This window comes from Sitodiplosis mosellana, unplaced genomic scaffold (assembly GCF_009176505.1).
Source record: "Sitodiplosis mosellana isolate CC-2019 unplaced genomic scaffold, AAFC_SMos_1.0 Smas_scaffold_1, whole genome shotgun sequence".
NCBI classification, from domain to species: Eukaryota; Metazoa; Arthropoda; class Insecta; order Diptera; family Cecidomyiidae; genus Sitodiplosis; species Sitodiplosis mosellana.
In genome coordinates, this window is record NW_022595244.1 from 20,381,401 (window position 1) to 20,396,137 (window position 14,737).

The 14,737-nt window shown below is 35.9% G+C and overlaps 3 protein-coding genes across 8 annotated transcripts in view; 2 read left to right on the forward strand and 1 right to left on the reverse strand.

Annotated features, from left to right (window-relative positions):
* Positions 1 to 363: 363 nt before the first annotated feature.
* On the forward strand, positions 364 to 9,402 carry LOC129565186 (ceramide synthase 6). Of its 3 annotated transcripts, none has more exons than XM_055439773.1 (6): positions 364 to 550; positions 1,312 to 1,818; positions 3,702 to 3,822; positions 6,937 to 7,158; positions 7,307 to 7,789; positions 7,879 to 9,402. In XM_055439773.1, the coding sequence occupies exons 2-6, from the start codon at positions 1,634 to 1,636 to the stop codon at positions 8,029 to 8,031; spliced, it is 1,164 nt and encodes a 387-aa protein (XP_055295748.1). In that variant the 5' UTR covers positions 364 to 550; positions 1,312 to 1,633; the 3' UTR covers positions 8,032 to 9,402. The 3 variants fall into 3 exon arrangements, with proteins under 3 accessions (XP_055295748.1, XP_055295731.1, XP_055295741.1); XM_055439756.1 differs by having other exon boundaries at positions 365 to 1,054; XM_055439766.1 differs by having other exon boundaries at positions 365 to 744.
* Positions 9,403 to 9,422: 20 nt separating this feature from the next.
* LOC129565177 (uncharacterized) lies at positions 9,423 to 11,563 on the reverse strand. Its single transcript, XM_055439744.1, has 3 exons — positions 10,960 to 11,563; positions 9,992 to 10,859; positions 9,423 to 9,897 (listed from the first exon to the last, which is right to left on the reverse strand). The coding sequence occupies exons 1-3, from the start codon at positions 11,371 to 11,373 to the stop codon at positions 9,683 to 9,685; spliced, it is 1,497 nt and encodes a 498-aa protein (XP_055295719.1). The 5' UTR covers positions 11,374 to 11,563; the 3' UTR covers positions 9,423 to 9,682.
* Positions 11,564 to 11,728: 165 nt separating this feature from the next.
* Positions 11,729 to 14,737, forward strand: part of LOC129566875 (centrosomal protein of 164 kDa) — a 10,187-nt gene continuing 7,178 nt past the window's right edge. The window contains exons 1-2 of one of the 4 annotated variants that reach the window (XM_055443226.1): positions 11,737 to 12,027; positions 12,501 to 12,723. In XM_055443226.1, the coding sequence (XP_055299201.1) occupies positions 12,627 to 12,723 (97 nt within the window). In that variant the 5' untranslated portion in view covers positions 11,737 to 12,027; positions 12,501 to 12,626. Of the gene's footprint in view, positions 12,724 to 14,737 lie in introns of all 4 variants that reach the window. The other 3 variants (XM_055443205.1, XM_055443216.1, XM_055443193.1) reach the window with 3 other exon arrangements.

The following is a 14,737-nucleotide window of genomic DNA, read 5'->3' on the forward strand; positions in this document are numbered from 1 at the left end:
TTCCTGGTTGAGATTTTTGGTGCTTCCACGAAGAAGAAAAAACAAGTCATCAAGTTGATATGCGATAAAACGACAAATTAGTCATGCTATCGCAAAGTAAAAGAAGGCAAGCAATATCGTCACATTGCTCGATGCACGCACACATCCAAAGCACATGTATTAGCGAAAACACAAACACACGCACGCACACATTGCCAGTCGATGTGTCGATATCGTACGATTTTCACGTCTGTGGACCGAACACACAATAACTGACTAACATACAAACACAGTGACATTGCCGCGCGTGGATATAGGCGCAATGTTGCCCAAACACATGCTCATTGAAACGGTCTTTTATAGCCTCAATCTGTCTATGGAATTTAGTTTTTAAACATAGTCTGCTGAGGTATAACAAGCACATACAATTGTCAGTCAGTGTTTGAGTTTTTGCGGCTAAATTGTATATTTTGCTGCTGCTACTCAATACGATTTCATTCTTCGCTATTTGCTTGGCAGCCACGAGAACTTTTTACGAGAATTGATTTATCATTTTTCATATCGTTTAAGTGTGAGCCTACATATTTCATTTCAACCATACGTATTCTCTTCGCTTGTTTCCATCGTTGTGTTGAGATTTTAACCATTTTTAGTCAAACTAATTTTACGATTATACGGTTTATGGTTGTCGAAAGGAAGGCGCCTTTGTGTCCTAACAGTGTGTGAGACAGTGTCATGGGGAAACTTGACATATTTTTAGAATTGGTGTGTTAGTTTGGAAACTGTTGATTAAATTACATAGCAAGCTGCAACGCACGAGTCAGAATTTTGCAGATTAAAGTGGAATCGCTTACGAATATCGCTAAAAATATCCAATTCAAGACGTACAGATGTATAAACAATAATCGAATTAATTGGTCGAAGCGGCAGCAAAGGATTGAAAAGAGCAATAGAATCACAAATTAGTGTGCATAAAAAACAGAATATCGACAAAATTGAGTTCTGTGATCGCCAACTAAGAATATATATACAAGAGAGAAAAAAAAATACAATCATAAATATTTTGTGCGTCGTCGTGAGTGTGCTTCTCATTATTATCATATAAAAATATGACATAAACGAAAATATAAGTCAGAAGAGATTTGAATTCTTTTATGTGCCGCAAATTTTCGATTTTCTTTTTTTTTATTGTGGCGGCTAAACATACCTTCCGAAATCATTATCGTTGGTTGCGTGCATAAACATAGGCGATCTGTATAAATTATCTATCTTTTTTTCTGGCGAAAAGATTGTCTATTGTCAGTTTAAAAATTATTGTGATTTTGGTTACAGGTCATTTTTATGCGAATGTCATGATGTTCTATTAACTTTATTGTGATTACGATAATCGGCAATTGTTTACTTACATCATATGATTTATCAAACATTTGCACGACAACAGCCAATCGTATTGAGAGTTGATCTGAAATCGTGAAAAACACATCATCGCCTTGTGTATGAATCTACGACCAAGATAAGGATAACAACATAGACACCAGCCGAATTCATTTGCATCACAATTTATTGTGTCGTGTGATTCGCGTCATCACGATTGGGGCGGTTTTTATTGAGTGCAGACAAGTGACCGAGTGAACAGAGTTAGCACACCGAAAAGATGGGAATTTTTCAGCAAATATGCGATACATTTTGGTCAACATCAATTTGGCTACCGCCAAATATAACATGGGCAGATATTGCACCTGGTTCTCGGCCCGATGTCGACCACGCCGACTACAGAGACTTATGGTGGCCAATAGCGATGGCCATCGCTCTGCTTATCATAAGACATTGTGTTGAAACGTGAGTATTAAGATTTGACAAGAATTTATCCAAATAAAAAATCAACAAGAAAACAAAAACCTGCACCAGTTCCAACTAAACATTCGCTCAATACACACAAAGAACATAACCTCAACTTTTTCGGGAATTTCATCGGAATTTTCAGCTTATTCATATATTTGCAACTGTGCGTTGCGACAGCCTGCTATTTTTGTGAGTCACAAATTATCAAATAATGACCCACGTGCGCATGATACGAAACATTTATGTGATATCCAAACGCAACGAAAATTTCAGATGAACTCAATGTAAAATGAATATAAAAATTATTGTAAAAAAGTGAAAAAAAACGCATATGATATGTGCATGTTTCGGAAACGCCCTAAAAGAACTCTCCGATCGTAGTTTTGCTAAACAAACCGAAGGAAATCGCGTCAATATTTTCAGTTGGGACCAGTTGTATGCTATAAAAAACATACACATAGAATACTGTATTTCGAACAAATGTTCGAGATCTGATATGACGTAGCCCATACATATATATTCACATTCTTAGAAAAGAGACTAAGCCCAACTAAATTGATTGCATTTATTCAAGTGTTTCGACGGTCTGTGGTTTGAAACGCTGAAGATTCAAACACAATGAGCTGAATTGATGTTTATAGTTTTTTTCCCTCTCGTAACTTAGTTAAATGGCTAGTTTTTTCTGTGTGTGTGTTTCTTCTCATTATAAAAAAACAACAACGTGCACCAGCGATAACAATCGAGCATACTTGGGCCCACACGCGACTAATTACAACATTTGATTTTCTCTATGACCAATTTGACATGCAACATTTTTCGCTGTCGTCACTAACGGCTTTTTCTTCATTATTATTGTTTTAGTGTTCTCTACGAAGAGAAGAATGAAAAATAGACGCGATACAATGTTGTCTGTATTTGTGTGTAAGCATAGCCGGCTTCAGTCATTCACTCACTCTCGCATAACGATCCGTTGTGTGTTTGCGTTTCGTTTGTATACGATTCGCAAAATTTTGTTATGCATATTTGTGTCAGACACATCAATTAGGGTCAATTCAAAGTCTTTGTTCTTATGCTGTATAATTTTCAAGTGATATTTCATCGCCGATAAATTGCAATTTCATTTCTCTCTCTTTCTATTTCTATCTCTCTCTCTCTCTCTCTCTCTCTCTCTCTCTCTCTATTGTACTATGTCTATGAAAATGAAAAAAGGCCAGGATGAATCGATAAAATGGATAGTATGTGATTTTTTTTTCATCATTATCATTCGTGCATCGACGTGTTGATTGACATGAAATGAATTTCAAGTTATTCACTTTTTTAAGCTAGATTAAAAAGCCGCTTTTTGTTCCCGTCAGTAGAATGAGTTTATTTTTGTTGCCACACATTGATGTGACAATAGATGATCGTGTAAGCAAACATTATCAAGGTCAATAATGGGAGCGTTCAGAATAATGTTTATTTGCATATAATTACTGTCTACAACAATTGCAGAGAGCAATTGATTGTTGCTTCGCTGATAAGAATGCAAACACACACACACACACACGTGTAGGGTAGCCGCTCCAATTTTCGGCATAAGTATTGATCGACACTCCCCTAAATTGTCTAGAATTTCATGAGGTTAGTTCATTTACACGAAAATTCATCGCAATGAATGTTAAAACTATGCATGATATCTCTAACACATTTCAAATGCCTATCGCGTTTTTTTCCTAACACCAGCGACAAGAACAACAAACGTGAAATTCAATCAATGAAATCCGAAACGAATCAAATTGACGGTTAAAATAAATGTAGAAAATGTTTGAACTGGTTGACGCCACAAAAATTCCCAACCCCGTAAACATGATTGTCAAGTTTTGTTTTCCTTTTGTTTTCAGGTATATACTTAGTCCGTTTGGTAAATCTTTAGGTATCAAAAGTACACGAAGCAAACGTGCCACTCCAAATACAATTTTGGAGGCCGCTTACAACAACTGCAGCCGAATACATCATAAAACTGTAAGTTGAAGAAAAATGTTGGCTGCATGCAAAATACAAGAAACAAAAAAACGGTGATTACACTCTGTTCCATTTCATTATTGTTTTTGTTGTAGATGCCTTCTTCCGAACAATAGTAGCAAATATTCTGTTTATTTTGAACATTATATTTTTGAAAATCGTAGATTAAGATGACAGGCGATTTATAGCAAATATAATACGATAATGAATACTGTGGCAAACATGAAATTCAGATCACAAAGCACAATGTTATTTTTTATCGATGTTTGATGATAAACGAACTTGGTCAAGAAAACTAATGTGTTATCAAAATCGACCGTATATTTATCGAAATTGTTGCCAGAGAAGAAAGACTTTTTATCGAGCGAAAAAAATACACTCACTTTCATTCGGCTATTCGCCAATTGACTTTCATAAAATTTGGAAATTTTCGTTTCTATTTTGCATTCATTTCACACTAAAATATGACATAAAAGAGGTGAAGGTCGTCTTTTTATTAATAAAAAAAAAAACTTTACACTTTGATATGAAATTCAAAGCGTAAAAGATCTCACAAGTTTGCTATGCGAATCCGTACAACTGCCATTGAGTTTGTCGTACCATTGCGAATGGCTATGGTAAGTGGCATCTCGTTGTAAATCATTCTCAATGAAAAAAACAAAGAAAATTTGAATAAATAACAGCAATTGAACTAAGTACATAAATCTATTTATCGAATTAAACGATGGCATCGCAAGAATAATATTGAATAACATTCGCATGAAATGTGGAAAGCAAAATATGATTCGCATGACTGAGTCTATGCAGTAACCGTTTGCTGCATATTACTCTAGCCATTCCATCTGTGATTAAAACGACATACACGATTTTATTGACATTCCACACGTTTGATGTGACGAAAATACGAAAATGGACGTATGTTGGTTTGCCGTAGTTCACTCACATTCTATCGCATAAGCATGCGAGGCGCGCATTCATTAACAACGGGCAAATGTAGTGTGTATCGGTGTACCAAAAGGTGCAGCACATTTTGCACGATACTTTTTTGAAACCAATTTCCAAAAAAAAAAATTCAAGAACTGAACCCAATATCGAACGACTTTTAGCAGTCACATGTCGCTTTTGCAGTAAATGAAAGTTTTCATGACTTAAATAAATATGTTCAATACATTTTTTTGGTCATTATATGTGTGATTAGTCAGATTTTCTGATCTGATAGATCAAATCACTCGCTGAATTTATACACAATTCGATAGGATTTGCTAATGAGCAACTCGAGCAGTTCTATGAATTTTGCGCGTAATCATTTGTTCATTACATGAATTTCGATAAGCACAATTAGTAACTGAGATAGAATTTGTGAATAATTCATACTAATTGAAGTTGACTGACTGGCTTGTTAAAAAAAACTTCGTCTGTACGCTTTATGAAAGGTTTTGTTGCCTTCCAGTTTTGTTCGTGCATATAAGGGCTACAAGTCAATCAAAAATGTCTTGCAATCATGGAAAAATTGCGGAAGAAAATCTGGTACATCAATTAACAAATGAAGAGTGCAGATTTTATGGAAGATAAATTGTTGCTTCTTCATTTCTACTGAAAAAGAGTAAAAGTAACGAGCTGAATTCGACGAGCTGATAAAAATCGATTCTTGTCAATGAATTATCTATCGAACGTAAGAAAGCCGTCAAAAGGCTGCGGTGCAATACCCTTTCAATTTTTATTGTTATATCGAATGGAAATATTTTTTCTGTACGCGCACCAATTGAATGGAAAAGAAAGTGGCGTTTCGGAAATGGGTCTTCCATTGAATATCACGTCGTTAGACACAATGTGTGTGACTTATAAAAGGAAATATACATGTTTTTCGATTCACATGTAACGCAATTAATTTCGAAATGCCATACATTCCAACGCTTAACATGGATTTTATGTACCAGATGGTCCCGCATTGTTGTTGCACTCAATTTGATTTTCAGATTTTATCGAAATCATTACATGTGAACTTCAATCAATCGCCGTTCTCATTTTCAATGATTCACATCGTATCATGTTTGAAGCGCTTGTCATTGTGAATGACGTCACGAAATCGATTCTGATTCTCCTTATCCACTCGAACGATTCGAATGAATTAGTCACCGAATGTCCCCCAGTTCAGTTCATTGAAAATAAATATATATAGATCTTCGATGGTCATTTTACTGTTTGTTCAATTGCAACTAATTTTGGCTGTGATTTCACTGAAGACGTGAGCTAACACCGAAACCGTCATTTGACCAAGAAACGAATGGCATGCAGTTTGAACCAAAGCTACCGGAAATGTCGTATTTCCGATTTGTCAAACTTTTGAGTAATGTCTTCAAAAATGGTCACACAAAAAACAACTCCCATTCAAAACGTTACTTTGTTGGTCCAACATACAATTAATCAGTTGGGAGAGTTCACAAACAAAATATGAATATTAATTGACTCTTTTCAACACAATGTTTTCAAAGCCAATATTTGCATAACGGTTACAGAACGTTTACGTTGTTTTGATGCAAATAATTCCATTGGCATTGTTATGAATTTCCATAAAATTGGATTTAAAACGTGTTAACAAAAAAAATTGTTGACGAAATTCACCGAAAGATGGGAAAAATATCGAAAAGAAACCATAATTTCTTAGGTGTATCGAATACTTTTAATCCAGTTGCATGCTAGAGAAATAAACTGCGATTGTTATTTATTAAAGCGTTGCGCCACTTCGATCATAGTTGTTTTTTTAACCTGCACGATTTTTTGGTGTGTCTTTTTGCGTGAATCGAATTTAAACTGAAATGCAGTGGAAAAAAAGGTGAGAAGAAAACATTTTCTTTCAAAACACAAGCAAACGTAGTTAGCCGAAGAATTGCGTGATACGAATAAGTTATTTTGGTTTCAACTTTATTGCAAAAAAAAGACCACACGCTGTCCATTTTGTAAATGTACAGGTGTCAGCTAGCGGAAAAATGAAATCGCTAATTGCACTTGTACGCATTGTCAACTTTTGCCATAGTGTGCTGTCGATTCCAAGTCTTGAATATTTAATCAGCTGTTGTTTTCATGGTTTTACTTCTATTTTCTATGTGACTGTAGGTTATTGGACTCACGAAGCAAGTGGATATGACCGAGCGACAAATCGAACGATGGTGGCGATATCGACGTGCACAAGACAAACCATCCACTCTAGTCAAATTCTGTGAGAATTCGTGGCGTTTTCTTTACTATACGCACAGTTTTGCATTCGGATTGTTTGTGCTATGGGACAAAGAATGGTTCTGGGATGTTAAGCAATGCTGGTATGGATACCCACATCAAGTAAGTTTCGTTTAATTATGAAAATCAATCATTGGCACCGTACTGAACTAAGTTTTTATTGAACCATTCCGTGCGACAAAAACAAATCGATTGATTTTATTTCCCTACTAATTGATTCCATGCTTTTTTTTCTCTGTCTCCTCTTCAGTCGGTCGACAGTGAAATATGGTCGTACTATATGTTCTCAATGTCCTTTTACTGGGCTCTGGTTGTGTCACAATTCTTCGATATCAAACGCAAGGACTTTTGGCAAATGTTTGTGCATCACATTGTCACACTGTTGCTATTATCTTTGAGTTGGATTTGTAATTTGCATCGCGTTGGATCTCTGGTGCTTGTTGTCCATGATTGTGCTGATATCTTCTTGGAGGCGGCCAAAATTACCAAATATGCAAACTACCAAAAACTGTGCGATGCAATTTTCGCATTTTTCACCGTCATTTGGATTGTGACTCGCTTAGGATTCTATCCACGCATCATATACAGCAGTTCAATTGAAGCGCCACAAATTGTACCAATGTTCCCAGCCTACTACATCTTCAACAGTTTGCTGATATTGCTGTTGTGCTTACATATTGTATGGACCTACATGATCCTGAAAATTGCTCACAATTCACTGAAATCAGGAAAAGTAAGTGCTCCGGTTATTTCCTTCATGCTTTTAACTCATGTAACATATATGTAATTCATTCGATTGTTCTCTCTTTTTTTTTTGTTTAGATGGAAGGCGATTGTCGATCGAGCAGTAGCGAATTATCGGACAGTTCGGAGAGTGTCAAAGGCGCAGCCGTAACGACCAATGGAACACCACAAAAGAAACCATCAAAACCACGATCAACACCAAACTCACCAAAACATTCACACAAAGATTAAGAAAAAAAAAACCTGAACAAAACTGTAATTCTAGTTTAAAAGAACCGCATCTCTCCCATGCTGCGAGATGAAAAAAATAAAAAAAAAACAAATCACCATTTGAAAATAGTTGAAAGCAAATCGCGTTGTAAAGTAAAAGTTTATAAAAAAAAAAAACATATGAGTGCCTCCCGAAACGTTAATTTTTTTTCTCTTCAGATCGTTGTTTTTTTAAGTTTCTGCTAGGTATATATGTAAATGGAATACAATGAAATGAAGGTTCACGTTCCACGATTGTACATTTATAGCATTTAACGGAGTTCATAATTAATCATAAAACAGAAAACCACACACAAAAGACATGAAAACCGATAACAAATAAACGAATGAATGAATGAATATATTTATCGACAAACGGTAATTCATACAACAGAATACTACTAGACTAATTACAAAAAATATAAACAAACCACACAACAAACGAAATCAAAATGGATAAAGAAGCAGCAGTTTATATATATAAACAAACGAATAAAAATAGAGAAAACAAACAAACTAATAACGAACAATTGTGTATATTCCGAAATGAATTTACTATTTTTCTATTATATGCGCTTGACCAGCAAAGAAAAGAAAGAGCTTTGAAAATAACTATAACCAAATGGAACATTCTTCGTGTTGAGGAAGCTCACATTTTTTTTTTTTTGTTCGAAGATTCTAACAACCGTGATCCAATCGATACCCTTCAATTTTATGGACATATTTTTGAGAAACCAATTTTTCTAACGCATTTAAAAATCAGCCTGCACTTTTCTCTCCTTCAGCTCCCATTCAATTCACCAATAATTCTCATATCCATTAGTTGAAGAAGAAAACATTTCTCAAACCTATTCTAAAATGTGCACGTTTTTTTTTTGTCGTAATTTAAAAACAAATAATCCCTTTAAAAAAAAGAAGTCAAAACTGTATTTGTTGTGATAAGAAAAAAAGATTTGACATAAAAAAAAATTTGATTAATAATCATAATTAGCTTTCAGTGTTTTTGGATGAAACGTTATAATAGTATATATTTTTGGACTCGGATTTCGGATTCGAATCATTTCAGTCAGTCCAAAATGCGTACGAAGAAAAGACCAGCATTTTAGTTCGGTTTACATTTTATTTTATTTTTTTTTTATCATCGTTTCAATTCCATTCTGTGTCACAACACAATTTATTATTCTTTTAGCATATTGATTCGCTCTAGTTACGTGTTAAGTGTTTTGAACCTGCTTAGACAAAAAAAAAAGTTAATCGTATTCGTGAAGAATTGTCATTTGATTTTTAATTAAAACTGTGTAAATTATTGAAAATAATTTTCTCTTTTACAATAAATCACTTTGTGAAATATAAGATTGGTCGTTTGTCGTTTTAGATCTTGGAATTTCCTCTGCAGACGTAGCAAATAGTTAGTTGATTGAGATTTTGTGTGCAACTACTGAAATAAATGTTCATCGAATAATAAAAATCGATGTTGATAAAGGAATCAGTTGAAATTTTCAGTCACATCAATCATAAAACAATTGATTTTAATGCAATCAGCCTACTAAGTCGGCCGAGAAATGCATGAAGAAATTTATTACAGCACAATCATTTGTGATTCGGTTAACTGAGTGAAATTTTCAATTCAAAGTTAATCATGGCATAGTTTGAGTTGCCGTTCAACATCGCGTATAATGTGTTCTGGTATTTTGGATTCGCGCATCTCGGCCACCTTTGTTGCGATAACCTTTCGAATGTTCTCTTGACGACACTCTTCTCTCTTCTTTTGCTCTTCATATTCTTGATGACTTTCGATTTGGTTGGTCTTACGACTCTCTGACTTTTGCTGAATTTGTGTGATGATTTCTACATAGAAATATGAGAAAATAGAAATGGTTCAAGTTCCGCTTCTAGCAAATATAAAAATTACATGAATTGAACGGAAGGGGAAAGAAATTACCTGCACGATACTTTTCCCTGAGATGATACGATTTTTCTTTAACGGCTTTTTCCTTTTCTTCTTCATGTTTTATTTTTTCCAATTGTTTTTGGCGTTCGAGTGCTTCCAGCTCTTCTCTTTGCGCCCGGGACCGTTTAGTTTCTTCAATTTGAGCAGCACGCGCTTCAAGCACTTGTTTTTCCATTTGCTTTCGCTTAACGGCTGTTTCCATGGCCTTTCTACGGAATTCCCGTTCTTTTTGCTCTTGAATTCTTCGTAGATTGGCCAATTCGCTTTCCTGTTTTGTTTCGAGCATTTCTTTTTGCCGAGCTAAAATACGATCGATTTCCTTCTGTTTGTGTTCACGTTGCAATTTTCGTTCTTTTTCCAGCTCTTTTTCTCGTTCGGCCTTTTGTCGCATGTACTCTTGAGCTTTCATTTCGGCTTCACGCTTTTGCTCTTCGGCTCTTCTTTTGAATACTTCTGACGCCGAAATGGTATCTTTAAAGTCTTTGAGTATTTGCGTTTTTCGTTCGCGTCTTGCTTCCTCTTTGGCCTTCTCTTCGGCTTTCAAAATTAGCTGTGCCATGGCTATTGCTTGTGCTTCATTTTCGATGCGCTCCGCTTCGATTAATTTCTTTATTTCACGATTTTTCAAACCTTCTTTCAATTCGTTTGCATACTTATCCCGCAGCTCCTTCCACTCTTGCTCTTTTCGTTTTTGTTCGGCCAACTTTTTTGCATCTTCCTCTAGCATCATTTTCTCTAAACGCAACTCTTTTTCACGCCACATTTTTTCCAATTCTTTTTTCTCATTAATTTGCGCGTCCTGAAGTACATGTACTTTGGCGGCCAAGATGATTTTATTTGCTCGTTTAACTTCATCTTCCTAAATTAGTATTTAATTACGGTCAGTTTTCTGATGAATTTTTGATTCAGCAACAAAAAAAACTGTTTCTGATTGAAGTAGCCCTTCAAATGTAATTTACCTGTTCATGTTTCGCTAAAATTGCACGATCCAGTAGCTTTGATTCTTGTTCGGCTTTCTCTTCTGCAAACGGATCATGATGTTTGCCCAGCTTTTCATCTCGAATCATGTCCAATTCTTGCAACGATCGCTTCCGATTTTGGCTTTCCAATTCAAGTCTCCGTATTTCGGCTTCATTCTTTTCCAGTTGTCGTTGTTTCTCTTCTTTCGTCAAAATCTGATTGGCCGCTTGAACGCGTTCCAAATCACTCTTTCTCCACGCCGTCTTTGGTCGAACTTTTAAATTATTGCTGGGAGCTAAAACGCTGCGATTACTATCAGCACTCTGTACACTTGATCTTTTCGTGTTTGTTTTGAATGAAGCGACGGTTTTTGGCAATTTTGCTGAAACAGCACGAGGCATTTTAGCAGACATATTGCAAATTTTCTAGGAATAAGCGAAAAAAAATGTCCGCCGTGATCTTGTACGCTTGGAATCGATTGAATTTCTAGCGGTCAACTAGTCTGATTGAGTATAAACAAAAATTTCGTGGCCAAGGTGATTCATTGCTTCATTCTAGATTTCATATCGATTGCGATTAAAAAGCGTTTCTTTTTCGAATGCTGTGGAACATTCATGTGCTCCTTTCGAATTGAATCCCCACCATTGCGCACAAGCTGTCCGTTGACAGTTCGCCTGTAATGCTGACATTGTAGCGCATTTTCCCCTGCGCTGCCAACGAACTGCACTAGAACTCGCTTCAATCTCAAATCTCGAATCAAACTCCTTCAGTCAGTCAGTAGTGTTAAGTTCATCGTTCATTGATTTGCACAAAGCTCAACAAATAGAAGTGAAAGAGAAAGAAAGAAAGAGGAAAAAAGCGGATCTCTGTCTATAATAATCATCTGAAATTCAGCTGCTTAGATTTTTTATTCATGAAGCCATTTCGCTGGCTCATTTTCATTTTGGAACAAATGACACTGATTCAAAGTCATCGACACGGAAAAAGTGTTTATACTAATAGACAAACACAAATTTTCAGCATCAAAACGTATTGAATTGCGTAAACATTACACGGTTTATTTTTGGGTACCATTCATATGCAAACTTAATGCTTAAATCGTGCCAATGTGAAAATTCATGAATAAAAAGTGTTGCATTTTTTTTATTGAGCTATAAAGGATTCGTGTAAATTTCACACTTTACGGATGTGCAAAGAGTGACACAATCCGTATGATATTTTCGGTGTTGGTTTATGGTTTCGCATTACCGTTTTGTTTGATTTATGCCATTGCGCAATTTTTCGGGTTGTTTTACTTTTTTTCCTATTCGTTTGTGAAAATTGGTCGATAAAATAGTTTTTTTTGTTTTGTTTCGCCCAACTTAATCGCGATTTATTACGGTACATAAAGTCATTTCGTCTGGACAATTCGATGAAATGCAAATGGTATCGATTGTAACCCGTGACCGAGTTCAACATCGCCTGAGCATTTGTCCCGTGATAAAAAAACTATAAAACAAACTGATCAAAGCAGCATATTATTTATCGATTTTGCACACAGGCCGACCCGTTTGCCATTGCGTTTGGCATCACGATATATTCTAATAACATTCAGCAAGGTGAACACTTTCACATCGACACACAACCATAACAGGTAGAAAGAAAACAAGAGAAGAAAAGAAAAAAAATGCCAAAGAACAACATTGCATCATTGGGGAAATCGGCGTCAGTAATTTGCGTTGAGGAGGTATTTGACGATAGCTATCATCAGCCGTCTAGCGATGGTGAGTTATTGCAAATTTACACCATTTCTATTGCTTTTACAAAGCCCACACATTAATCGATTTGGATCATCCCATTGCATTTTCAAGCATGAAAATGGGCAAGAGAAAAAAAAGAGTAATAATCGTCAAGGCGACCCTGTCGCTGTTGTTTACGGGCACGGCTCGTTAAAACGCGGTTTGTTATTATTGATCGGCAATCCCAACAAAATTATTTGTTTTGGCTTGCCGAAATGTCAACCAAACCACACCAAACCGTTTCACCATGGTTCTCCTTTTGCCTCCAACTATTGTTGTTTATCGTGTAATGGGGTTTCCGTGTATTCGGAATATATACATTGTTACGCAAATAATAATTGAACGTTGCTAGCGAAGATATTTGTTGTTACGTTATAGTTGCCAGGACGTCGACGCACACTACGACACCGCACCACAAACCAAAATGGATAAACAAATGAGTTGCTCGCACTAGGCTTTGATACGAGCCACTCAGTAGTTTCATTACGTAGTGACATCTAAAATGTGCGTAAATTATAGAAACTGTAACGATTTGTTTGGTTCGCTTCAATATTTTCTCCTCAGTCGATTCAAAACCATATTCACAAACTAGGAAATTCTGTTCGCAACTAAATTGATTAGTGATTTTCGGAAGAAAAAACCAACTTATTGAGTGATTCCCTGTGTTTAGTAGCTTTTCATTGCCGACTTCAACTGAACAACGTCTTCGGAAACTGGATATAGTCCATAAATTGGTAGAGACTAACATCTCTGGGCTGAATAGATTAGCCAGATTGAGAAAATAGATAAGCCAGCTTTTTTTTCGCAGCAGTTTCCATAAAATGTATTCGGGTATTTTGTGTTCAATAGACTAGAATAAAGTATTCAGTCGAAAATCGGAGATTTCATTGTGCTAATAATAACGCGGGGCAAAAGGTCGTATAAAATTGCTCGTTCGCTGCTCATTTCATATTCAAATTCCTTCCCTCTTCAGTGTAAACTGGCAGCCAGGTAGGCAAGCAGACAGGCATCGAAGTGTACCATTGTTGACGCTGCTGTTACCCATACCACTATTATTCACGCCATTGAACAGGTGGTGTGCTTACTTTTGTGCGTATACGTATGCATGTGGGAAAAATGACGGCAAGGCCCATGAATTAATAGGACGAAACACATTTCTTGATTACACACAGAAGAAAAAATCCCTTTGTGTTTCATTCGCTTATGCTTGTCATGTCAACACGCTTACATTAGCGACATGTATGAAACACTGGGGGTTTGAGAACATTTGATAGTCACTCCAAATGGGAAATGTCGAAAAAATGATGCAGCACTTAATTCGCTACTTTCATCTTCTTTGGCACGCCATTTTCCCATTTGGCAGTCTAGTGGGTCGTTTTTCTCCTTGTCAATGAATTAGAATGGATCTATGCTTAGTTCAACTGGATTGATTTCGTACTCAATTTCACTAGCGCACAATAGCTTCTAATCGTTGGAATGTATCGTCGTGCGACACACAATATGATGAATTGTCCACTGTTTTCCTTCAACAAACAGATTCATGACATAATCTGTTATACATTGCCATATTAGAAGGATTAGTATTCAATTAGTGAAATCAAATCGCTTTTTCTATGGTTAGGGAAAAAAGCACATACACAAGAATTATTTTCAGTTAAATTAGTTTATGTGCGAAAGGATTAGCAAAGGCTAGATTTAATGATATCATTCAATTATAATGAATAAAAATACCTACGAATAAGTTCACACATTCCATTCCACTTCCAAACCCGGCCCATTGTAAACTCAATTGTTTGGCTAGTCACTTCCTATGATTGTTTAAAGTTACAAACGCTTCGCATGATGCAAAAGCAAATGCGGATGAAAAGAAAATTCAAGAAATAGTTGCAAATTAGCTTAATATTTATTTTTGCTGCATAATATATGCACAATAGGGCGGGTCGATTTTTTTTTCGACCAAATACCTATGATTTCCGTGTTCTATGGGTCATTCCAAGAA

Bases quoted from the DNA above. Each gene is read 5' to 3' on its own strand.
- LOC129565186 (XM_055439773.1), top strand. From the start codon at position 1,634: ATGGGAATTTTTCAGCAAATATGCGATACATTTTGGTCAACATCAATT. The intron at 3,823-6,936 runs GTAAGTTGAAGA...ATGTGACTGTAG, and splicing joins GCCGAATACATCATAAAACT to GTTATTGGACTCACGAAGCA. The intron at 7,159-7,306 runs GTAAGTTTCGTT...TCTCCTCTTCAG, and splicing joins GGTATGGATACCCACATCAA to TCGGTCGACAGTGAAATATG.
- LOC129565177 (XM_055439744.1), bottom strand. From the start codon at position 11,373: ATGTCTGCTAAAATGCCTCGTGCTGTTTCAGCAAAATTGCCAAAAACC. The intron at 10,860-10,959 runs GTAAATTACATT...ATACTAATTTAG, and splicing joins TTTTAGCGAAACATGAACAG to GAAGATGAAGTTAAACGAGC. The intron at 9,898-9,991 runs GTAATTTCTTTC...ATTTCTATGTAG, and splicing joins CAGGGAAAAGTATCGTGCAG to AAATCATCACACAAATTCAG.